The 24,715-nt window shown below is 49.8% G+C and overlaps 9 protein-coding genes across 9 annotated transcripts; all 9 read left to right on the top strand.

Annotated features, from left to right (window-relative positions):
• Positions 1-203: 203 nt before the first annotated feature.
• On the top strand, positions 204-2,027 carry LOC118956076 (histone H1). The gene has a single exon (XM_036974147.1). The coding sequence runs from the start codon at positions 1,239-1,241 to the stop codon at positions 1,860-1,862; it is 624 nt and encodes a 207-aa protein (XP_036830042.1). The 5' UTR covers positions 204-1,238; the 3' UTR covers positions 1,863-2,027.
• A 316-nt stretch (positions 2,028-2,343) lies between these two features.
• Positions 2,344-2,953, top strand: LOC118956082 (histone H2A). Its single transcript, XM_036974153.1, has one exon. The coding sequence runs from the start codon at positions 2,505-2,507 to the stop codon at positions 2,889-2,891; it is 387 nt and encodes a 128-aa protein (XP_036830048.1). The 5' UTR covers positions 2,344-2,504; the 3' UTR covers positions 2,892-2,953.
• A 3,836-nt stretch (positions 2,954-6,789) lies between these two features.
• On the top strand, positions 6,790-17,546 carry LOC118956075. Its single transcript, XM_036974146.1, has 5 exons — positions 6,790-7,656; positions 8,416-8,426; positions 9,454-9,460; positions 12,129-12,478; positions 17,160-17,546. The coding sequence occupies exons 1-5, from the start codon at positions 7,364-7,366 to the stop codon at positions 17,483-17,485; spliced, it is 987 nt and encodes a 328-aa protein (XP_036830041.1). The 5' UTR covers positions 6,790-7,363; the 3' UTR covers positions 17,486-17,546.
• Positions 9,874-10,716, top strand: LOC118956070 (histone H1). The gene has a single exon (XM_036974141.1). It carries the CDS (start codon positions 10,021-10,023, stop codon positions 10,642-10,644), a length of 624 nt encoding a protein of 207 aa, XP_036830036.1. The 5' UTR covers positions 9,874-10,020; the 3' UTR covers positions 10,645-10,716.
• LOC118956073 (histone H2A) lies at positions 11,241-11,735 on the top strand. The gene has a single exon (XM_036974144.1). It carries the CDS (start codon positions 11,287-11,289, stop codon positions 11,671-11,673), a length of 387 nt encoding a protein of 128 aa, XP_036830039.1. The 5' UTR covers positions 11,241-11,286; the 3' UTR covers positions 11,674-11,735.
• A 494-nt stretch (positions 17,547-18,040) lies between the features above and the next one.
• Positions 18,041-18,523, top strand: LOC110518129 (histone H2B). The gene has a single exon (XM_021595850.2). The coding sequence runs from the start codon at positions 18,095-18,097 to the stop codon at positions 18,467-18,469; it is 375 nt and encodes a 124-aa protein (XP_021451525.2). The 5' UTR covers positions 18,041-18,094; the 3' UTR covers positions 18,470-18,523.
• A 1,166-nt stretch (positions 18,524-19,689) lies between these two features.
• Positions 19,690-20,532, top strand: LOC118956071 (histone H1). The gene has a single exon (XM_036974142.1). It carries the CDS (start codon positions 19,837-19,839, stop codon positions 20,458-20,460), a length of 624 nt encoding a protein of 207 aa, XP_036830037.1. The 5' UTR covers positions 19,690-19,836; the 3' UTR covers positions 20,461-20,532.
• Positions 20,533-20,941: 409 nt separating this feature from the next.
• Positions 20,942-21,865, top strand: LOC118956074 (histone H2A). Its single transcript, XM_036974145.1, has one exon. It carries the CDS (start codon positions 21,103-21,105, stop codon positions 21,487-21,489), a length of 387 nt encoding a protein of 128 aa, XP_036830040.1. The 5' UTR covers positions 20,942-21,102; the 3' UTR covers positions 21,490-21,865.
• On the top strand, positions 21,852-22,395 carry LOC118956072 (histone H3-like). The gene has a single exon (XM_036974143.1). It carries the CDS (start codon positions 21,874-21,876, stop codon positions 22,372-22,374), a length of 501 nt encoding a protein of 166 aa, XP_036830038.1. The 5' UTR covers positions 21,852-21,873; the 3' UTR covers positions 22,375-22,395.
• Positions 22,396-24,715: the final 2,320 nt, after the last annotated feature.

The following is a 24,715-nucleotide window of genomic DNA, read 5'->3' as shown; positions in this document are numbered from 1 at the left end:
AGGGAATAAATGATGCTGATATGAACAGGGTAGGAATGTGTGCATGGCAGTATAACACAGTGAGTGGGATTCCACTCGTGCTCCGATGACCGGAGCCTGTGTAACAGTATAACTTTAGGCCGAACCAGGGACCCTCTGCACACATCATCAACAACAGTCTCAGAGCAAGTGACGTCACCGATTGAAACTAGCCGTTTCACATCCCTTACACACACCTGTACAAGAGGGAGGAGGAGAGAGAAGAAGAGGCTCCAAATCTCTCTCTCTCTAGGCCTATATCAGGGCGGACAAGCACATGGGGCGCCAGCCTCCATAGCGCCGGCCGCACAGCCAGACACCAAGACCCACAGACACAAAGACCGGCACGAGTGAGTCACGCTGCGGAGTCAAGCGAGGAAGGACTGCGAGAAGGCCACAAGCCTATCTCTCTCTCTCTCTCTCTCTCTCTCTGACACGCTTTTGAAAGAGACACACAGACAGAGAGAGAGACTACCTAGCACAAGAAAACACACAGGCTCCAAATCCAACTAATAAACTCATACTAATAAAACATCACACACACACACACAAAGTGCAAGTAAGCATGTCGTTGGACAGTGTATTATTTCTCGTTTGCCTCCTGGACACATGACGAATACAACGTGAAACTAGTCTCAGCCAGGCCTCACAAGTGCATGTGTTTTAAGGTCCCCAAAAGAGCTCTCCTTTAAAACACCAAGGAGCACATCAGGGGACGCCAAACCATTTGATTCCCTTGCCAGACATCTCGGCTCACTCCACAATCAATGGTGCTCGCAATCGGATGCACTTTTAGGCCATTTAGGAGACAAATAGCACAGGAAAAGCAGTGCGCACCGCTCCACCCGACAGTCGAACGGTGAGGTTTTGAGCGAGTCGCAGCAAAATGCACGGGGCTTCTGCAGCCCACATGACTTTATTCTGAACGGACACAAGTCTGCTCGCTGGGCCGTTCGCTTTTGGGCCAAAAACGCGGCTCCGTCGGTGACTTTTGGCCCGATATTGGCGACCAGAAAACACAAGTGAAAGAGCATTTGGCCAGCCCGGAGAAGCCGAGCTGGGTGGCTTGAGTCTACATGGTTCTCATGTCGCGTTTAAGGCCAGCCCCCTGCACGGTGTGGAGCTTCAATAGCGCAGAGCAGCGTCTACAGCAAAGTACTCCTCCTCACAGACTACCGTAGTGTTGTAAGTGTGTGTGTTTACCGGACCGAACGACAGACATGGCAGAAGTCGCACCAGCACCCGCCGCCGCCGCGCCGGCCAAGGCACCCAAGAAGAAGGCAGCAGCCAAGCCCAAGAAAGCGGGACCCAGCGTAGGCGAGCTCATCGTCAAGGCGGTGTCCGCCTCCAAGGAGAGGAGCGGCGTGTCCCTGGCCGCGCTCAAGAAGTCTCTGGCGGCAGGCGGCTACGACGTGGAGAAGAACAACTCCCGTGTCAAGATCGCCGTCAAGAGCCTCGTCACCAAGGGCACCCTGGTCCAGACTAAGGGCACCGGTGCTTCCGGCTCCTTCAAGCTCAACAAGAAGGCCGTCGAGGCAAAGAAGCCCGCCAAGAAAGCCGCAGCCCCCAAAGCTAAGAAGGTGGCCGCCAAGAAGCCCGCCGCCGCCAAGAAGCCCAAGAAGGTAGCAGCCAAGAAGGCCGTGGCCGCAAAGAAGTCCCCCAAGAAGGCCAAGAAGCCCGCTACACCCAAAAAGGCCGCCAAGAGCCCAAAGAAGGTGAAGAAGCCCGCCGCAGCGGCCAAGAAAGCGGCCAAGAGCCCCAAGAAGGCTACCAAGGCAGCGAAGCCCAAAGCCGCCAAGCCCAAGGCGGCCAAGGCCAAGAAGGCAGCCCCCAAGAAGAAGTAAACCTATTACAAACAGTGTTCTTTCTACTCGACACATGTTGTTACCACAAAAGGCTCTTTTAAGAGCCACCCACCTCTTTCCATAAAAGCGCATGTCATTCCATTCCACCTACCTACCCGTGGTGCAAAAGAAATGAAATGAATGACTTTTACGCACCACATTTTGGAGTGGCTAAATGGCTTTACATTTGTCACTCAAGAGTGCAGCACCCTCACCAGTCAACATTGTTGTGATGTGTTAGAATTGGCATGTCACATTGATCCTGATAATAATAAGCATACATACTATAGTGGGTTGGACAGCAGCCATTTGTATTATGAGCCACTCTCGAATTGATTGATACATGTTTCAGTGATTTGAGTTGTCACTTTGGCGCTCCCGCCAACGTGAAAAAGTAACAAAAGTCGGAGGGAAACAGAGTAGCCTAGCCCTCGTCACTCTGCTGCCTGCCTGCCTGCGGGCGGGTGGGTGGGGGCGGGCTTAGGGCTGACTGCCTGTCTGTCTGTCCCTCCCTCACTCCAATTGGATAAGGCCACACCGGTCCGGTGGCCAATCGATGGCTTTTGTGGCGAGGTATAAGTAAGACTCTCGAGGTGGCCAGCGGCTCATTCAGACTTTCTGTGACATACTGAAGCTACCAATATGAGCGGAAGAGGCAAAACCGGAGGCAAGGCCAGGGCGAAGGCAAAGACACGTTCATCCCGTGCCGGGCTCCAGTTCCCCGTGGGCCGTGTGCACAGGCTGCTGCGTAAAGGCAACTACGCCGAGCGTGTGGGCGCTGGCGCACCAGTGTACCTGGCCGCAGTGCTCGAGTACCTGACTGCTGAGATCCTGGAGTTGGCCGGAAACGCTGCCCGTGACAACAAGAAGACTCGTATCATCCCCCGTCACCTGCAGCTGGCAGTCCGTAACGACGAGGAGCTGAACAAACTGCTTGGCGGCGTGACCATCGCGCAGGGTGGTGTTCTGCCCAACATCCAGGCAGTGCTGCTCCCCAAGAAGACTGAGAAGGCCGTCAAAGCCAAGTAAAATCGCTGGTGCGGCTGCAACTTGACTACTCAACCCCCAAAGGCTCTTTTAAGAGCCAACCACCTAGCTCAACAAAAGCGCAAAGTGTCCTTTCTATGCCTGGCCAGTTATTTGGCGTGTTAGATACACACACATATAGACGGCACCGTATCAAGTGCCCACATGAGGCCTAAATGAAGGATAACAACTAGTAGGCTAGAATGAGAGCATTATTGCGCGTCAAGTGCTGATGAGATGGGAAAAGTTTACCGTGGAGCACGGAGGCCATCTAGTGGTTAAACGCTGGTACTGTCAGCGTGTGAGCACGTCATAGTGGCTCCCTATTGGTATTTGATCTTCAGGCCAGCGTTTCCCAAACTCGGTCCTCGGGTCCCCAAGTGGGGCACGTTGTGTTTTTTCGATTCCAATTGCTCTTGGAATGTAACATGCTAGAGTCTGTCTATTCCTTTGTGAAAATGGCCATTCAATGATTTCTGGCCCATGTGACATTCCTCGATGGCCCCAAAAATCCATGTTTTGATCCGATCATTACAACGTTAGCTGTGTGCACCCCATAATTCATGCGACTGACTAAGCTATTGAAAGTAAAATGATATATCTCTGTCCGGCGCAAGTGAAAGGTGGTCGAAAAAAAGTAGAGTAGAGTCGTGTGTCTTTGGCGTGATTTGAAGTCGACTTCTGATGTGGGATTTAGTTCATTTTTCCAAGAAGATTTGCTGAGGAATCGAAACCCCTTGACCAAATGATACGACAAAGTAAAGGCCCTAAATACAGGCTGCCAGTTAAATGCAGCAATGACACGGCTAAAGTGTGTCATCTCAGGACAAAAGAGCAGGAATTGTCTGCTGTTGCATCTTCACTCATGAGACATGTAATAGCGGAGCTCCGTGGTGCTGAAAAAGACAGCGCCCCTGGCCATTTGCCAAGGCCTATTTCCCGTTGGAGGGATTTTTGACATGCTATAGGCACAGTTCAGTACACCCCTCATCCTGTAATTGGTCCCAGAATCATCCACTTGATTCCCGACCACCAACCGATTGTCGGGGTGCATTGGTGTAAAATGTGGTCGTCGAGATCAAGTTCTATAGGCTACATGGGGTACTGGCATCTGTACCTTTTTTTTTTTTAGCTACCTACACCAGTAGGGGAGCTTACAGATAAAGAGTGCACTAGGCTAGAGAGAAAAGTACCATTCCGTTTTTCATAAAGTAGGTCAATGTAACTTACTCTCTTTTGATACTTGAGAAACATAGATTCACATGACGTCCAAATCTGCAAGAGACAAAAGCAGCAGAAAATCAGCAGGTGAAGAAAAGGGTTAAGTGAATATGATTTAAGAGCAGTCAAATGAAGTAATAGTGACATAGATTGTAAGAAATGAAATGTACCATGTGAACATTGCATTGTGGCTTTAGAAGAGCATGTATTTGTAGATGAATGACAGATTAGCTTTGGTGACAAAGTAACTGTATAATTTGAGGTACTCTACATGAGCATGTGTTTGCCTATTTGATGATCTGTTGTAGTTAATGTTTGATTTTGAGCACATACTTGTTGTGACAATTGCATCAGGTTGAGGGAGAAATGGTCTGTGTGGCCATTGTGAGTGGCACTTCTGATCCAGCAGGTGGTGTTAAGATCCCTCCCTATGTGGCTTTGAATGATGAGCCAGTGTTGGCAAAATGACTTGTGCTCCAGCGGGTGGCGGTGAAATGCCTCCCTATCTATATGACTTGCCCTATTCCTTTGACATTGTTCACTTGATTGGAGATGATTCCGGTCTTCTTCATGAGCACTCCTGCATGTCTTCCTTCCTGTCTTGCCATGTGGGTTCCACGGAGGTGTGTGTTTTTGTTAGATATCACTGGGCACATTCCTAACGTGGAGGTGGTTTGCATAGCTCATGTCATGTGGATATATAAAGTATTGTATTGTAAGGTATGTTAGTCTACGGACGGTCTGACATTGCTCGTCCATATATTGATGTATTCCAATTGCATTTGGGTGTATTGTGTGGAATGTTGGAACATGGTTAGATCTTACTGTGCTGTTGGAGCTAGTAACACAAGCATTTCCCGACATCTGCTAAACAGGTGTATGTATATCTCTCTAGTCACCCCCAAAACCAATTCTTTCTTTGGCCGCCTCTCCTTCCAGTTCTCTGCTGCCAATGACTGGAACGAACTACAAAAATCTCTGAAACTGGAAACACTTATCTCCCTCACTAGCTTTAAGCACCAACTGTCAGAGCAGCTCACAGATTACTGCACCTGTACATAGCCCACCTATAATTTAGGCCAAACAACTACCTCTTTCCCTACTGTATTTAATGAATGTATTTATTTTGCTCCTTTGCACCCCATTATTTTTATTTCTACTTTGCACATGTCTTCCATTGCAAATGTACCATTCCAGTGTTTTACTTGCTATATTGTATTTACTTTGCCACCATGGGCTTTTTTTGCCTTTACCTCCCTTATCTCACCTCATTTGCTCACATCGTATATAGACTTGTTTATACTGTATTATTGACTGTATGTTTGTTTTACTCCATGTGTAAGTCTGTGTCGTTGTATGTGTCGAACTGCTTTGCTTAATCTTGGCCAGGTCGCAATTGTAAATGAGAACTTGTTCTCAACTTGCCTACCTGGTGAAATAAATAAAAATAAAAATTTAAAAAAATGTGTCTATTTGATTAGGATTAGGACTTTTCCTCTATGTGTCGCACTTCCATTTCCACTTTATGTCCCCGTTAGGGAGCTGTCATTTATGCTGCAGGCTAATTACTACCAATGTCATTGTGGTCCAAGTTCAACTCCTAGCCTATAGGGTGTGGTAACAGGCCCTCTGTTATTTGTTGTTGTACTCTGCATGTGAAGTATCTGCACTGTAGCCTATAGAGGAACTAAGCCCTTGATAATAGGGGAACGCAAGCTGTTGAACACAAACTCCCAGTCCTATGATGTTGCTCTGTGAAGGAGGTTAGCTTTTCAGCATTCAATTCCTGGCAGCCTTCTTCGCCCTGGTTGATTTGTGAATGTGAGTGATTCGAGAATGTTTGGCTTGGGTATCCAAGGTGTTTGAGATTGTTGAGGACCAGTGTTCCGAGGGGCTGACTGTGACATCATAAAGCGGAATGTAGTTAGCGTGCTGTTTGAGGGATTCCAATTCAGTCCGTTGCGGCCTTCCAGGCAGTGCAGTTGTGCTTCAAGTGTGCTCTCTGTGTGATGACTTGTTGTGCCTACACGGAGTACAGCTACGAACGGACGTGACATTTGGGGTAAGCCTAAGCCTTTTCGTAACCTTAACCTATTTCTTCTAACTTGCTATGACAAAGTGCTTTGATGACACTAGCTGCATCCCAGCTAGTTGAACGCTTGTCAGTCATTCTCCTAAAAGGCAACCTCTGTTGCTCGATGTACTAAACCGAGGGCCGGCAGCCACTAAGTGCACGTAAGAGACAATTATGGCAACAATAAGTTGTAAGATGATACCTAGTCACATCTGAGATGTGAATCAACTGCACCGATTGGTCAATCGCCAGTATGTGCCCTTGGGCCTCATTTGTCCCCTTTGAAATGACCTGTTGAGATCATTCAATGCAACAGCTGAGGCTCTCTGGCCTATAAAGGATCCACCTCATACCACTATTTCCGTAATATAAGGCTATGTTATTGTTTTTTGAAAAAAGTACCATACAATATTTGCACATCCCTATCACCTCTGTACGCATAGGAAAATGATCCCTTTATTGTGTGTGTGTTGGGTGGGTGTCTGAGGAATGTTTTACTGCGTTTCAGCTTGCAGAGGTATCACCACCCTTCCCATGGCCACCTGGATCCTGTCTAGGGAAGAAAAAGAAGAATGACGTTATTACATGGCCTTCAAGAGCTACATGACTGCTGAGGTGACATTACGGACCCCTTATAGGGTTTGTGGCATTCCTTGTGTATTTGTTTCCCGTATGTTGCACTTTGTTTCTCCTTTGTACTTGTGACACTATTTGAGGTTTTAACGCCTATCTCTATTAGGTGTGACTGGCAACTGCAGTGGGTTGAATCCTACTAGTTCAGTGTTTCCCAACTCCAGGCAGGGGTAGAGTAGCCATTTTTTGTGGTAGCCCTGGAGAGGCACAGCTGATTGAAAGAGTTGAATCAGGTGCAACAACAACAACAAGTAGAACAACACCAATCAATGTGAAGAGTGGGACATCACAGTTGGGCCTTGTGTTCAACATAGCTCAGTATTTGAGTGTGTTTCCCGCGCATGTAAGTAAGTAGCTTTGATTTCTTCTTCCTCCATTGTTCCCTAGAACGAACGCCCTGCCCTCCCCTTTGCAGCAGAGGCCAGGCAAAAGCGCGCGCTTTCTGTGCCACTGGCTTCAATCAGGTCCACCAAACGCAGATAATAAGAGCACCCGAGCACCGAAAATTACGTCATTAATTCACTTGAACTCAGCTAGCGAACACACGATGTCTGGAAGAGGTAAAGGCGGCAAGGGACTCGGAAAAGGAGGCGCTAAGCGTCACCGTAAGGTTCTCCGCGATAACATCCAGGGAATCACCAAGCCCGCCATTCGCCGTCTGGCTCGCCGTGGCGGCGTGAAGCGTATCTCCGGGCTGATCTACGAGGAGACCCGCGGTGTCCTGAAGGTGTTCCTTGAGAACGTGATCCGTGACGCCGTCACCTACACCGAGCACGCCAAGAGGAAGACCGTTACGGCCATGGACGTGGTCTACGCTCTGAAACGCCAGGGACGCACCCTGTACGGTTTCGGCGGTTAAACGCACTCTTCTCGGAACGTCAACATCCCGACTTGAACCCAAAGGCTCTTTTAAGAGCCACCCACATCCGCTTCAAAAGGGTCAAATCCATTATCGTAGGAAACCATGAGCCACTCTTGAGTGGACAGGGAGGGAGTATTCGTGACAGGAGGGAGGCTATGTTCAGTGCAGGCTTTGCCTACAGTCGTATTAAACCATGAGCCACTCTTGAGTGGACAGGGAGGGAGTGTTCATGACAGGAGGGAGGCTATGTTCAGTGCAGGCTTTGCGTACAGTCGTATTACGAGACACCCGAAATAAAGGCACCACGGCTGGGAAATCCCCACCAAGTACCAAAAAGGGGAGCCTTATTTTTGGCCATTGTAGGACTTTTTTGGAAACACACCATTCCCCACCAGTGACAGAGCATAGGCTATGGTCTTTGTTAGGGAAGCAAGCCTCTGAGTGGAAGGCTCTTATGCGCGCTCAGCTCCACTGGGCAAATGGCAGGGGCGCCTATGAGAAAGCAGGGGTGTGTCCACGGCCGGCGAATTAGCTTAGCTTCGTCTTCATAAGAGGGAAAGGGTTCTCCACCCCCTCATTCGTTTGTGAGAAGCAGCGAGACATCAGCATCATGCCCGAGCCAGCAAAGTCCGCGCCCAAGAAGGGCTCCAAGAAAGCCGTCACCAAGACCGCAGGGAAAGGCGGCAAGAAACGCCGAAAGTCGAGGAAGGAGAGCTACGCCATTTACGTGTACAAAGTCCTGAAGCAGGTCCACCCCGATACCGGCATCTCCTCCAAGGCCATGGGAATCATGAACTCGTTCGTGAACGACATCTTCGAGCGTATCGCCGGAGAGTCGTCTCGCCTGGCCCACTACAACAAGCGTTCCACCATCACCTCCAGGGAGATCCAGACCGCAGTGCGCCTGCTGCTCCCCGGAGAGCTGGCCAAGCACGCAGTGTCCGAGGGCACCAAGGCCGTGACCAAGTACACCAGCTCCAAGTAAACAGCCCATTTGGAGTGCTGTAGTAACCCAAAGGCTCTTTTAAGAGCCACCCAACCTGTCAGTGAAAAAAGCAAATCCATATATGTGTGTGTGTGTGTGGAGGACATGTCAAAAAGGGGGGAGAGGGAATAAATGATGCTGACATGAACAGGGTAGGAATGTGTGCATGGCAGTATAACACAGTGAGTGGGATTCCACTCGTGCTCCGATGACTGGAGCCTGTGTAACAGTATAACTTTAGGCCGAACCAGGGACCCTCTGCACACATCATCAACAACAGTCTCAGAGCAAGTGACGTCACCGATTGAAACTAGCCGTTTCACATCCCTTACACACACCTGTACAAGAGGGAGGAGGAGAGAGAAGAAGAGGCTCCAAATCTCTCTCTCTAGGCCTATATCAGGGCGGACAAGCACATGGGGCGCCAGCCTCCATAGCGCCGGCCGCACAGCCAGACACCAAGACCCACAGACACAAAGACCGGCACGAGTGAGTCACGCTGCGGAGTCAAGCGAGGAAGGACTGCGAGAAGGCCACAAGCCTATCTCTCTCTCTCTCTCTCTCTCTCTGACACGCTTTTGAAAGAGACACACAGACAGAGAGAGAGACTACCTAGCACAAGAAAACACACAGGCTCCAAATCCAACTAATAAACTCATACTAATAAAACATCACACACACACACACAAAGTGCAAGTAAGCATGTCGTTGGACAGTGTATTATTTCTCGTTTGCCTCCTGGACACATGACGAATACAACGTGAAACTAGTCTCAGCCAGGCCTCACAAGTGCATGTGTTTTAAGGTCCCCAAAAGAGCTCTCCTTTAAAACACCAAGGAGCACATCAGGGGACGCCAAACCATTTGATTCCCTTGCCAGACATCTCGGCTCACTCCACAATCAATGGTGCTCGCAATCGGATGCACTTTTAGGCCATTTAGGAGACAAATAGCACAGGAAAAGCAGTGCGCACCGCTCCACCCGACAGTCGAACGGTGAGGTTTTGAGCGAGTCGCAGCAAAATGCACGGGGCTTCTGCAGCCCACATGACTTTATTCTGAACGGACACAAGTCTGCTCGCTGGGCCGTTCGCTTTTGGGCCAAAAACGCGGCTCCGTCGGTGACTTTTGGCCCGATATTGGCGACCAGAAAACACAAGTGAAAGAGCATTTGGCCAGCCCGGAGAAGCCGAGCTGGGTGGCTTGAGTCTACATGGTTCTCATGTCGCGTTTAAGGCCAGCCCCCTGCACGGTGTGGAGCTTCAATAGCGCAGAGCAGCGTCTACAGCAAAGTACTCCTCCTCACAGACTACCGTAGTGTTGTAAGTGTGTGTGTTTACCGGACCGAACGACAGACATGGCAGAAGTCGCACCAGCACCCGCCGCCGCCGCGCCGGCCAAGGCACCCAAGAAGAAGGCAGCAGCCAAGCCCAAGAAAGCGGGACCCAGCGTAGGCGAGCTCATCGTCAAGGCGGTGTCCGCCTCCAAGGAGAGGAGCGGCGTGTCCCTGGCCGCGCTCAAGAAGTCTCTGGCGGCAGGCGGCTACGACGTGGAGAAGAACAACTCCCGTGTCAAGATCGCCGTCAAGAGCCTCGTCACCAAGGGCACCCTGGTCCAGACTAAGGGCACCGGTGCTTCCGGCTCCTTCAAGCTCAACAAGAAGGCCGTCGAGGCAAAGAAGCCCGCCAAGAAAGCCGCAGCCCCCAAAGCTAAGAAGGTGGCCGCCAAGAAGCCCGCCGCCGCCAAGAAGCCCAAGAAGGTAGCAGCCAAGAAGGCCGTGGCCGCAAAGAAGTCCCCCAAGAAGGCCAAGAAGCCCGCTACACCCAAAAAGGCCGCCAAGAGCCCAAAGAAGGTGAAGAAGCCCGCCGCAGCGGCCAAGAAAGCGGCCAAGAGCCCCAAGAAGGCTACCAAGGCAGCGAAGCCCAAAGCCGCCAAGCCCAAGGCGGCCAAGGCCAAGAAGGCAGCCCCCAAGAAGAAGTAAACCTATTACAAACAGTGTTCTTTCTACTCGACACATGTTGTTACCACAAAAGGCTCTTTTAAGAGCCACCCACCTCTTTCCATAAAAGCGCATGTCATTCCATTCCACCTACCTACCCGTGGTGCAAAAGAAATGAAATGAATGACTTTTACGCACCACATTTTGGAGTGGCTAAATGGCTTTACATTTGTCACTCAAGAGTGCAGCACCCTCACCAGTCAACATTGTTGTGATGTGTTAGAATTGGCATGTCACATTGATCCTGATAATAATAAGCATACATACTATAGTGGGTTGGACAGCAGCCATTTGTATTATGAGCCACTCTCGAATTGATTGATACATGTTTCAGTGATTTGAGTTGTCACTTTGGCGCTCCCGCCAACGTGAAAAAGTAACAAAAGTCGGAGGGAAACAGAGTAGCCTAGCCCTCGTCACTCTGCTGCCTGCCTGCCTGCGGGCGGGTGGGTGGGGGCGGGCTTAGGGCTGACTGCCTGTCTGTCTGTCCCTCCCTCACTCCAATTGGATAAGGCCACACCGGTCCGGTGGCCAATCGATGGCTTTTGTGGCGAGGTATAAGTAAGACTCTCGAGGTGGCCAGCGGCTCATTCAGACTTTCTGTGACATACTGAAGCTACCAATATGAGCGGAAGAGGCAAAACCGGAGGCAAGGCCAGGGCGAAGGCAAAGACACGTTCATCCCGTGCCGGGCTCCAGTTCCCCGTGGGCCGTGTGCACAGGCTGCTGCGTAAAGGCAACTACGCCGAGCGTGTGGGCGCTGGCGCACCAGTGTACCTGGCCGCAGTGCTCGAGTACCTGACTGCTGAGATCCTGGAGTTGGCCGGAAACGCTGCCCGTGACAACAAGAAGACTCGTATCATCCCCCGTCACCTGCAGCTGGCAGTCCGTAACGACGAGGAGCTGAACAAACTGCTTGGCGGCGTGACCATCGCGCAGGGTGGTGTTCTGCCCAACATCCAGGCAGTGCTGCTCCCCAAGAAGACTGAGAAGGCCGTCAAAGCCAAGTAAAATCGCTGGTGCGGCTGCAACTTGACTACTCAACCCCCAAAGGCTCTTTTAAGAGCCAACCACCTAGCTCAACAAAAGCGCAAAGTGTCCTTTCTATGCCTGGCCAATTATTTGGCGTGTTAGATACACACACATATAGACGGCACCGTATCAAGTGCCCACATGAGGCCTAAATGAAGGATAACAACTAGTAGGCTAGAATGAGAGCATTATTGCGCGTCAAGTGTAACGTTGCTCGCGGCCCTAACAAAAGACCCAAGCGCGCCTCGGCGAGGGTGGGGGTTGCATTTTGGGGCGGCACGGAGAGGCCGAGCCTCCCGTCCAATGGGCGGCGGAGGAGGCCTCCGCAACGGGCCAATCAGGGCGGTGCGGAGATGGTGACCAATGAGCAGACGCCGCTGCCGGCTTTATAAACTTCACATAGGCATTTTGAGGCTATACTCCGACTGTGAAAGAAGGAAGCTAGCTAGCGCCATGGCCAGAACCAAGCAAACCGCTCGCAAATCCACCGGTGGCAAAGCACCCAGGAAGCAGCTCGCCACCAAGGCTGCGCGCAAGAGCGCCCCGGCCACCGGCGGCGTGAAGAAGCCTCACCGTTACAGGCCCGGCACCGTGGCTCTTAGAGAGATCCGTCGTTACCAGAAGTCCACTGAGCTGCTGATCCGCAAACTGCCTTTCCAGCGCCTGGTGCGAGAAATTGCCCAGGACTTTAAGACCGACCTGCGCTTCCAGAGTTCCGCAGTGATGGCCCTGCAGGAGGCAAGCGAGGCTTACCTGGTCGGCCTGTTCGAGGACACCAACCTGTGCGCCATCCACGCCAAGAGGGTGACCATCATGCCCAAGGACATCCAGCTGGCCCGTCGTATTCGCGGAGAGCGCGCATAAACGATGACCTGATCTCCAAAATCCCCCAAAGGCTCTTTTAAGAGCCACCTCCATATTTCAGTCAAAAAGGCACAATTGTTCCATTTGTACACGCCCCTTTCCCACCGTGTATGTTCCCTGTTCTCGAGTCACTACAGACCGTGGTTCGATTCCAGGCTGTATCACCACCGGCCGTGATTGTAAATAAGAGTTGGTTCTTAACTGACTTGAGTCGTTTCAATAACGCTCTCTTATATGTGATTAGATGTATGCCTAGAGTAGAAGAGGGGAAAAATACACTAGCAGTAATGAGTGATAGTAATGATATAGGGCAAAAAGTGTCAAAAATGGTCACTATGTAGCTAAGAACAACTGACTTTGAAAGTGCCGCTGATGAGATGGGAAAAGTTTACCGTGGAGCACGGAGGCCATCTAGTGGTTAAACGCTGGTACTGTCAGCGTGTGAGCACGTCATAGTGGCTCCCTATTGGTATTTGATCTTCAGGCCAGCGTTTCCCAAACTCGGTCCTCGGGTCCCCAAGTGGGGCACGTTGTGTTTTTTCGATTCCAATTGCTCTTGGAATGTAACATGCTAGAGTCTGTCTATTCCTTTGTGAAAATGGCCATTCAATGATTTCTGGCCCATGTGACATTCCTCGATGGCCCCAAAAATCCATGTTTTGATCCGATCATTACAACGTTAGCTGTGTGCACCCCATAATTCATGCGACTGACTAAGCTATTGAAAGTAAAATGATATATCTCTGTCCGGCGCAAGTGAAAGGTGGTCGAAAAAAAGTAGAGTAGAGTCGTGTGTCTTTGGCGTGATTTGAAGTCGACTTCTGATGTGGGATTTAGTTCATTTTTCCAAGAAGATTTGCTGAGGAATCGAAACCCCTTGACCAAATGATACGACAAAGTAAAGGCCCTAAATACAGGCTGCCAGTTAAATGCAGCAATGACACGGCTAAAGTGTGTCATCTCAGGACAAAAGAGCAGGAATTGTCTGCTGTTGCATCTTCACTCATGAGACATGTAATAGCGGAGCTCCGTGGTGCTGAAAAAGACAGCGCCCCTGGCCATTTGCCAAGGCCTATTTCCCGTTGGAGGGATTTTTGACATGCTATAGGCACAGTTCAGTACACCCCTCATCCTGTAATTGGTCCCAGAATCATCCACTTGATTCCCGACCACCAACCGATTGTCGGGGTGCATTGGTGTAAAATGTGGTCGTCGAGATCAAGTTCTATAGGCTACATGGGGTACTGGCATCTGTACCTTTTTTTTTTTTAGCTACCTACACCAGTAGGGGAGCTTACAGATAAAGAGTGCACTAGGCTAGAGAGAAAAGTACCATTCCGTTTTTCATAAAGTAGGTCAATGTAACTTACTCTCTTTTGATACTTGAGAAACATAGATTCACATGACGTCCAAATCTGCAAGAGACAAAAGCAGCAGAAAATCAGCAGGTGAAGAAAAGGGTTAAGTGAATATGATTTAAGAGCAGTCAAATGAAGTAATAGTGACATAGATTGTAAGAAATGAAATGTACCATGTGAACATTGCATTGTGGCTTTAGAAGAGCATGTATTTGTAGATGAATGACAGATTAGCTTTGGTGACAAAGTAACTGTATAATTTGAGGTACTCTACATGAGCATGTGTTTGCCTATTTGATGATCTGTTGTAGTTAATGTTTGATTTTGAGCACATACTTGTTGTGACAATTGCATCAGGTTGAGGGAGAAATGGTCTGTGTGGCCATTGTGAGTGGCACTTCTGATCCAGCAGGTGGTGTTAAGATCCCTCCCTATGTGGCTTTGAATGATGAGCCAGTGTTGGCAAAATGACTTGTGCTCCAGCGGGTGGCGGTGAAATGCCTCCCTATCTATATGACTTGCCCTATTCCTTTGACATTGTTCACTTGATTGGAGATGATTCCGGTCTTCTTCATGAGCACTCCTGCATGTCTTCCTTCCTGTCTTGCCATGTGGGTTCCACGGAGGTGTGTGTTTTTGTTAGATATCACTGGGCACATTCCTAACGTGGAGGTGGTTTGCATAGCTCATGTCATGTGGATATATAAAGTATTGTATTGTAAGGTATGTTAGTCTACGGACGGTCTGACATTGCTCGTCCATATATTGATGTATTCCAATTGCATTTGGGTGTATTGTGTGGAATGTTGGAACATGGTTAGATCTTACTGTGCTGTTGGAGCTAGTAACACAAGCATTTCCCGACATCTGCTAAACAGGTGTATGTATATCTCTCTAGTCACCCCCAAAACCAATTCTTTCTTTGGCCGCCTCTCCTTCCAGTTCTCTGCTGCCAATGACTGGAACGAACTACAAAAATCTCTGAAACTGGAAACACTTATCTCCCTCACTAGCTTTAAGCACCAACTGTCAGAGCAGCTCACAGATTACTGCACCTGTACATAGCCCACCTATAATTTAGGCCAAACAACTACCTCTTTCCCTACTGTATTTAATGAATGTATTTATTTTGCTCCTTTGCACCCCATTATTTTTATTTCTACTTTGCACATGTCTTCCATTGCAAATGTACCATTCCAGTGTTTTACTTGCTATATTGTATTTACTTTGCCACCATGGGCTTTTTTTGCCTTTACCTCCCTTATCTCACCTCATTTGCTCACATCGTATATAGACTTGTTTATACTGTATTATTGACTGTATGTTTGTTTTACTCCATGTGTAAGTCTGTGTCGTTGTATGTGTCGAACTGCTTTGCTTAATCTTGGCCAGGTCGCAATTGTAAATGAGAACTTGTTCTCAACTTGCCTACCTGGTGAAATAAATAAAAATAAAAATTTAAAAAAATGTGTCTATTTGATTAGGATTAGGACTTTTCCTCTATGTGTCGCACTTCCATTTCCACTTTATGTCCCCGTTAGGGAGCTGTCATTTATGCTGCAGGCTAATTACTACCAATGTCATTGTGGTCCAAGTTCAACTCCTAGCCTATAGGGTGTGGTAACAGGCCCTCTGTTATTTGTTGTTGTACTCTGCATGTGAAGTATCTGCACTGTAGCCTATAGAGGAACTAAGCCCTTGATAATAGGGGAACGCAAGCTGTTGAACACAAACTCCCAGTCCTATGATGTTGCTCTGTGAAGGAGGTTAGCTTTTCAGCATTCAATTCCTGGCAGCCTTCTTCGCCCTGGTTGATTTGTGAATGTGAGTGATTCGAGAATGTTTGGCTTGGGTATCCAAGGTGTTTGAGATTGTTGAGGACCAGTGTTCCGAGGGGCTGACTGTGACATCATAAAGCGGAATGTAGTTAGCGTGCTGTTTGAGGGATTCCAATTCAGTCCGTTGCGGCCTTCCAGGCAGTGCAGTTGTGCTTCAAGTGTGCTCTCTGTGTGATGACTTGTTGTGCCTACACGGAGTACAGCTACGAACGGACGTGACATTTGGGGTAAGCCTAAGCCTTTTCGTAACCTTAACCTATTTCTTCTAACTTGCTATGACAAAGTGCTTTGATGACACTAGCTGCATCCCAGCTAGTTGAACGCTTGTCAGTCATTCTCCTAAAAGGCAACCTCTGTTGCTCGATGTACTAAACCGAGGGCCGGCAGCCACTAAGTGCACGTAAGAGACAATTATGGCAACAATAAGTTGTAAGATGATACCTAGTCACATCTGAGATGTGAATCAACTGCACCGATTGGTCAATCGCCAGTATGTGCCCTTGGGCCTCATTTGTCCCCTTTGAAATGACCTGTTGAGATCATTCAATGCAACAGCTGAGGCTCTCTGGCCTATAAAGGATCCACCTCATACCACTATTTCCGTAATATAAGGCTATGTTATTGTTTTTTGAAAAAAGTACCATACAATATTTGCACATCCCTATCACCTCTGTACGCATAGGAAAATGATCCCTTTATTGTGTGTGTGTTGGGTGGGTGTCTGAGGAATGTTTTACTGCGTTTCAGCTTGCAGAGGTATCACCACCCTTCCCATGGCCACCTGGATCCTGTCTAGGGAAGAAAAAGAAGAATGACGTTATTACATGGCCTTCAAGAGCTACATGACTGCTGAGGTGACATTACGGACCCCTTATAGGGTTTGTGGCATTCCTTGTGTATTTGTTTCCCGTATGTTGCACTTTGTTTCTCCTTTGTACTTGTGACACTATTTGAGGTTTTAACGCCTATCTCTATTAGGTGTGACTGGCAACTGCAGTGGGTTGAATCCTACTAGTTCAGTGTTTCCCAACTCCAGGCAGGGGTAGAGTAGCCATTTTTTGTGGTAGCCCTGGAGAGGCACAGCTGATTGAAAGAGTTGAATCAGGTGCAACAACAACAACAAGTAGAACAACACCAATCAATGTGAAGAGTGGGACATCACAGTTGGGCCTTGTGTTCAACATAGCTCAGTATTTGAGTGTGTTTCCCGCGCATGTAAGTAAGTAGCTTTGATTTCTTCTTCCTCCATTGTTCCCTAGAACGAACGCCCTGCCCTCCCCTTTGCAGCAGAGGCCAGGCAAAAGCGCGCGCTTTCTGTGCCACTGGCTTCAATCAGGTCCACCAAACGCAGATAATAAGAGCACCCGAGCACCGAAAATTACGTCATTAATTCACTTGAACTCAGCTAGCGAACACACGATGTCTGGAAGAGGTAAAGGCGGCAAGGGACTCGGAAAAGGAGGCGCTAAGCGTCACCGTAAGGTTCTCCGCGATAACATCCAGGGAATCACCAAGCCCGCCATTCGCCGTCTGGCTCGCCGTGGCGGCGTGAAGCGTATCTCCGGGCTGATCTACGAGGAGACCCGCGGTGTCCTGAAGGTGTTCCTTGAGAACGTGATCCGTGACGCCGTCACCTACACCGAGCACGCCAAGAGGAAGACCGTTACGGCCATGGACGTGGTCTACGCTCTGAAACGCCAGGGACGCACCCTGTACGGTTTCGGCGGTTAAACGCACTCTTCTCGGAACGTCAACATCCCGACTTGAACCCAAAGGCTCTTTTAAGAGCCACCCACATCCGCTTCAAAAGGGTCAAATCCATTATCGTAGGAAACCATGAGCCACTCTTGAGTGGACAGGGAGGGAGTATTCGTGACAGGAGGCTATGTTCAGTGCAGGCTTTGCCTACAGTCGTATTAAACCATGAGCCACTCTTGAGTGGACAGGGAGGGAGTGTTCATGACAGGAGGGAGGCTATGTTCAGTGCAGGCTTTGCGTACAGTCGTATTACGAGACACCCGAAATAAAGGCACCACGGCTGGGAAATCCCCACCAAGTACCAAAAAGGGGAGCCTTATTTTTGGCCATTGTAGGACTTTTTTGGAAACACACCATTCCCCACCAGTGACAGAGCATAGGCTATGGTCTTTGTTAGGGAAGCAAGCCTCTGAGTGGAAGGCTCTTATGCGCGCTCAGCTCCACTGGGCAAATGGCAGGGGCGCCTATGAGAAAGCAGGGGTGTGTCCACGGCCGGCGAATTAGCTTAGCTTCGTCTTCATAAGAGGGAAAGGGCTCTCCACCCCCTCATTCGTTTGTGAGAAGCAGCGAGACATCAGCATCATGCCCGAGCCAGCAAAGTCCGCGCCCAAGAAGGGCTCCAAGAAAGCCGTCACCAAGACCGCAGGGAAAGGCGGCAAGAAACGCCGAAAGTCGAGGAAGGAGAGCTACGCCATTTACGTGTACAAAGTCCTGAAGCAGGTCCACCCCGATACCGGCATCTCCTCCAAGGCCATGGGAATCATGAACTCGTTCGTGAACGACATCTTCGAGCGTATCGCCGGAGAGTCGTCTCGCCTGGCCCACTACAACAAGCGTTCCACCATCACCTCCAGGGAGATCCAGACCGCAGTGCGCCTGCTGCTCCCCGGAGAGCTGGCCAAGCACGCAGTGTCCGAGGGCACCAAGGCCGTGACCAAGTACACCAGCTCCAAGTAAACAGCCCATTTGGAGTGCTGTAGTAACCCAAAGGCTCTTTTAAGAGCCACCCAACCTGTCAGTGAAAAAAGCAAATCCATATATGTGTGTGTGTGTGTGTGTGGAGGACATGTCAAAAAGGGGGGAGAGGGAATAAATGATGCTGACATGAACAGGGTAGGAATGTGTGCATGGCAGTATAACACAGTGAGTGGGATTCCACTCGTGCTCCGATGACTGGAGCCTGTGTAACAGTATAACTTTAGGCCGAACCAGGGACCCTCTGCACACATCATCAACAACAGTCTCAGAGCAAGTGACGTCACCGATTGAAACTAGCCGTTTCACATCCCTTACACACACCTGTACAAGAGGGAGGAGGAGAGAGAAGAAGAGGCTCCAAATCTCTCTCTCTAGGCCTATATCAGGGCGGACAAGCACATGGGGCGCCAGCCTCCATAGCGCCGGCCGCACAGCCAGACACCAAGACCCACAGACACAAAGACCGGCACGAGTGAGTCACGCTGCGGAGTCAAGCGAGGAAGGACTGCGAGAAGGCCACAAGCCTATCTCTCTCTCTCTCTCTCTCTCTCTCTCTCTGACCCGCTTTTGAAAGAGACACACAGACAGAGAGAGAGACTACCTAGCACAAGAAAACACACAGGCTCCAAATCCAACTAATAAACTCATACTAATAAAACATCACACACACACACACAAAGTGCAAGTAAGCATGTCGTTGGACAGTGTATTATTTCTCGTTTGCCTCCTGGACACATGACGAATACAACGTGAAACTAGTCTCAGCCAGGCCTCACAAGTGCATGTGTTTTAAGGTCCCCAAAAGAGCTCTCCTTTAAAACACCAAGGAGCACATCAGGGGACGCCAAACCATTTGATTCCCTTGCCAGACATCTCGGCTCACTCCACAATCAATGGTGCTCGCAATCGGATGCACTTTTAGGCCATTTAGGAGACAAATAGCACAGGAAAAGCAGTGCGCACCGCTCCACCCGACAGTCGAACGGTGAGGTTTTGAGCGAGTCGCAGCAAAATGCACGGGGCTTCTGCAGCCCACATGACTTTATTCTGAACGGACACAAGTCTGCTCGCTGGGCCGTTCGCTTTTGGGCCAAAAACGCGGCTCCGTCGGTGACTTTTGGCCCGATATTGGCGACCAGAAAACACAAGTGAAAGAGCATTTGGCCAGCCCGGAGAAGCCGAGCTGGGTGGCTTGAGTCTACATGGTTCTCATGTCGCGTTTAAGGCCAGCCCCCTGCACGGTGTGGAGCTTCAATAGCGCAGAGCAGCGTCTACAGCAAAGTACTCCTCCTCACAGACTACCGTAGTGTTGTAAGTGTGTGTGTTTACCGGACCGAACGACAGACATGGCAGAAGTCGCACCAGCACCCGCCGCCGCCGCGCCGGCCAAGGCACCCAAGAAGAAGGCAGCAGCCAAGCCCAAGAAAGCGGGACCCAGCGTAGGCGAGCTCATCGTCAAGGCGGTGTCCGCCTCCAAGGAGAGGAGCGGCGTGTCCCTGGCCGCGCTCAAGAAGTCTCTGGCGGCAGGCGGCTACGACGTGGAGAAGAACAACTCCCGTGTCAAGATCGCCGTCAAGAGCCTCGTCACCAAGGGCACCCTGGTCCAGACTAAGGGCACCGGTGCTTCCGGCTCCTTCAAGCTCAACAAGAAGGCCGTCGAGGCAAAGAAGCCCGCCAAGAAAGCCGCAGCCCCCAAAGCTAAGAAGGTGGCCGCCAAGAAGCCCGCCGCCGCCAAGAAGCCCAAGAAGGTAGCAGCCAAGAAGGCCGTGGCCGCAAAGAAGTCCCCCAAGAAGGCCAAGAAGCCCGCTACACCCAAAAAGGCCGCCAAGAGCCCAAAGAAGGTGAAGAAGCCCGCCGCAGCGGCCAAGAAAGCGGCCAAGAGCCCCAAGAAGGCTACCAAGGCAGCGAAGCCCAAAGCCGCCAAGCCCAAGGCGGCCAAGGCCAAGAAGGCAGCCCCCAAGAAGAAGTAAACCTATTACAAACAGTGTTCTTTCTACTCGACACATGTTGTTACCACAAAAGGCTCTTTTAAGAGCCACCCACCTCTTTCCATAAAAGCGCATGTCATTCCATTCCACCTACCTACCCGTGGTGCAAAAGAAATGAAATGAATGACTTTTACGCACCACATTTTGGAGTGGCTAAATGGCTTTACATTTGTCACTCAAGAGTGCAGCACCCTCACCAGTCAACATTGTTGTGATGTGTTAGAATTGGCATGTCACATTGATCCTGATAATAATAAGCATACATACTATAGTGGGTTGGACAGCAGCCATTTGTATTATGAGCCACTCTCGAATTGATTGATACATGTTTCAGTGATTTGAGTTGTCACTTTGGCGCTCCCGCCAACGTGAAAAAGTAACAAAAGTCGGAGGGAAACAGAGTAGCCTAGCCCTCGTCACTCTGCTGCCTGCCTGCCTGCGGGCGGGTGGGTGGGGGCGGGCTTAGGGCTGACTGCCTGTCTGTCTGTCCCTCCCTCACTCCAATTGGATAAGGCCACACCGGTCCGGTGGCCAATCGATGGCTTTTGTGGCGAGGTATAAGTAAGACTCTCGAGGTGGCCAGCGGCTCATTCAGACTTTCTGTGACATACTGAAGCTACCAATATGAGCGGAAGAGGCAAAACCGGAGGCAAGGCCAGGGCGAAGGCAAAGACACGTTCATCCCGTGCCGGGCTCCAGTTCCCCGTGGGCCGTGTGCACAGGCTGCTGCGTAAAGGCAACTACGCCGAGCGTGTGGGCGCTGGCGCACCAGTGTACCTGGCCGCAGTGCTCGAGTACCTGACTGCTGAGATCCTGGAGTTGGCCGGAAACGCTGCCCGTGACAACAAGAAGACTCGTATCATCCCCCGTCACCTGCAGCTGGCAGTCCGTAACGACGAGGAGCTGAACAAACTGCTTGGCGGCGTGACCATCGCGCAGGGTGGTGTTCTGCCCAACATCCAGGCAGTGCTGCTCCCCAAGAAGACTGAGAAGGCCGTCAAAGCCAAGTAAAATCGCTGGTGCGGCTGCAACTTGACTACTCAACCCCCAAAGGCTCTTTTAAGAGCCAACCACCTAGCTCAACAAAAGCGCAAAGTGTCCTTTCTATGCCTGGCCAATTATTTGGCGTGTTAGATACACACACATATAGACGGCACCGTATCAAGTGCCCACATGAGGCCTAAATGAAGGATAACAACTAGTAGGCTAGAATGAGAGCATTATTGCGCGTCAAGTGTAACGTTGCTCGCGGCCCTAACAAAAGACCCAAGCGCGCCTCGGCGAGGGTGGGGGTTGCATTTTGGGGCGGCACGGAGAGGCCGAGCCTCCCGTCCAATGGGCGGCGGAGGAGGCCTCCGCAACGGGCCAATCAGGGCGGTGCGGAGATGGTGACCAATGAGCAGACGCCGCTGCCGGCTTTATAAACTTCACATAGGCATTTTGAGGCTATACTCCGACTGTGAAAGAAGGAAGCTAGCTAGCGCCATGGCCAGAACCAAGCAAACCGCTCGCAAATCCACCGGTGGCAAAGCACCCAGGAAGCAGCTCGCCACCAAGGCTGCGCGCAAGAGCGCCCCGGCCACCGGCGGCGTGAAGAAGCCTCACCGTTACAGGCCCGGCACCGTGGCTCTTAGAGAGATCCGTCGTTACCAGAAGTCCACTGAGCTGCTGATCCGCAAACTGCCTTTCCAGCGCCTGGTGCGAGAAATTGCCCAGGACTTTAAGACCGACCTGCGCTTCCAGAGTTCCGCAGTGATGGCCCTGCAGGAGGCAAGCGAGGCTTACCTGGTCGGCCTGTTCGAGGACACCAACCTGTGCGCCATCCACGCCAAGAGGGTGACCATCATGCCCAAGGACATCCAGCTGGCCCGTCGTATTCGCGGAGAGCGCGCATAAACGATGACCTGATCTCCAAAATCCCCCAAAGGCTCTTTTAAGAGCCACCTCCATATTTCAGTCAAAAAGGCACAATTGTTCCATTTGTACACGCCCCTTTCCCACCGTGTATGTTCCCTGTTCTCGAGTCACTACAGACCGTGGTTCGATTCCAGGCTGTATCACCACCGGCCGTGATTGTAAATAAGAGTTGGTTCTTAACTGACTTGAGTCGTTTCAATAACGCTCTCTTATATGTGATTAGATGTATGCCTAGAGTAGAAGAGGGGAAAAATACACTAGCAGTAATGAGTGATAGTAATGATATAGGGCAAAAAGTGTCAAAAATGGTCACTATGTAGCTAAGAACAACTGACTTTGAAAGTGCCGCTGATGAGATGGGAAAAGTTTACCGTGGAGCACGGAGGCCATCTAGTGGTTAAACGCTGGTACTGTCAGCGTGTGAGCACGTCATAGTGGCTCCCTATTGGTATTTGATCTTCAGGCCAGCGTTTCCCAAACTCGGTCCTCGGGTCCCCAAGTGGGGCACGTTGTGTTTTTTCGATTCCAATTGCTCTTGGAATGTAACATGCTAGAGTCTGTCTATTCCTTTGTGAAAATGGCCATTCAATGATTTCTGGCCCATGTGACATTCCTCGATGGCCCCAAAAATCCATGTTTTGATCCGATCATTACAACGTTAGCTGTGTGCACCCCATAATTCATGCGACTGACTAAGCTATTGAAAGTAAAATGATATATCTCTGTCCGGCGCAAGTGAAAGGTGGTCGAAAAAAAGTAGAGTAGAGTCGTGTGTCTTTGGCGTGATTTGAAGTCGACTTCTGATGTGGGATTTAGTTCATTTTTCCAAGAAGATTTGCTGAGGAATCGAAACCCCTTGACCAAATGATACGACAAAGTAAAGGCCCTAAATACAGGCTGCCAGTTAAATGCAGCAATGACACGGCTAAAGGACAAAAGAGCAGGAATTGTCTGCTGTTGCATCTTCACTCATGAGACATGTAATAGCGGAGCTCCGTGGTGCTGAAAAAGACAGCGCCCCTGGCCATTTGCCAAGGCCTATTTCCCGTTGGAGGGATTTTTGACATGCTATAGGCACAGTTCAGTACACCCCTCATCCTGTAATTGGTCCCAGAATCATCCACTTGATTCCCGACCACCAACCGATTGTCGGGGTGCATTGGTGTAAAATGTGGTCGTCGAGATCAAGTTCTATAGGCTACATGGGGTACTGGCATCTGTACCTTTTTTTTTTTTAGCTACCTACACCAGTAGGGGAGCTTACAGATAAAGAGTGCACTAGGCTAGAGAGAAAAGTACCATTCCGTTTTTCATAAAGTAGGTCAATGTAACTTACTCTCTTTTGATACTTGAGAAACATAGATTCACATGACGTCCAAATCTGCAAGAGACAAAAGCAGCAGAAAATCAGCAGGTGAAGAAAAGGGTTAAGTGAATATGATTTAAGAGCAGTCAAATGAAGTAATAGTGACATAGATTGTAAGAAATGAAATGTACCATGTGAACATTGCATTGTGGCTTTAGAAGAGCATGTATTTGTAGATGAATGACAGATTAGCTTTGGTGACAAAGTAACTGTATAATTTGAGGTACTCTACATGAGCATGTGTTTGCCTATTTGATGATCTGTTGTAGTTAATGTTTGATTTTGAGCACATACTTGTTGTGACAATTGCATCAGGTTGAGGGAGAAATGGTCTGTGTGGCCATTGTGAGTGGCACTTCTGATCCAGCAGGTGGTGTTAAGATCCCTCCCTATGTGGCTTTGAATGATGAGCCAGTGTTGGCAAAATGACTTGTGCTCCAGCGGGTGGCGGTGAAATGCCTCCCTATCTATATGACTTGCCCTATTCCTTTGACATTGTTCACTTGATTGGAGATGATTCCGGTCTTCTTCATGAGCACTCCTGCATGTCTTCCTTCCTGTCTTGCCATGTGGGTTCCACGGAGGTGTGTGTTTTTGTTAGATATCACTGGGCACATTCCTAACGTGGAGGTGGTTTGCATAGCTCATGTCATGTGGATATATAAAGTATTGTATTGTAAGGTATGTTAGTCTACGGACGGTCTGACATTGCTCGTCCATATATTGATGTATTCCAATTGCATTTGGGTGTATTGTGTGGAATGTTGGAACATGGTTAGATCTTACTGTGCTGTTGGAGCTAGTAACACAAGCATTTCCCGACATCTGCTAAACAGGTGTATGTATATCTCTCTAGTCACCCCCAAAACCAATTCTTTCTTTGGCCGCCTCTCCTTCCAGTTCTCTGCTGCCAATGACTGGAACGAACTACAAAAATCTCTGAAACTGGAAACA

This window comes from Oncorhynchus mykiss, unplaced genomic scaffold (assembly GCF_013265735.2).
Source record: "Oncorhynchus mykiss isolate Arlee unplaced genomic scaffold, USDA_OmykA_1.1 un_scaffold_415, whole genome shotgun sequence".
NCBI classification, from domain to species: Eukaryota; Metazoa; Chordata; class Actinopteri; order Salmoniformes; family Salmonidae; genus Oncorhynchus; species Oncorhynchus mykiss.
The sequence above is the reverse complement of the archived record's forward strand: the minus strand, read 5'-3'. Positions and strand labels throughout refer to the sequence as shown.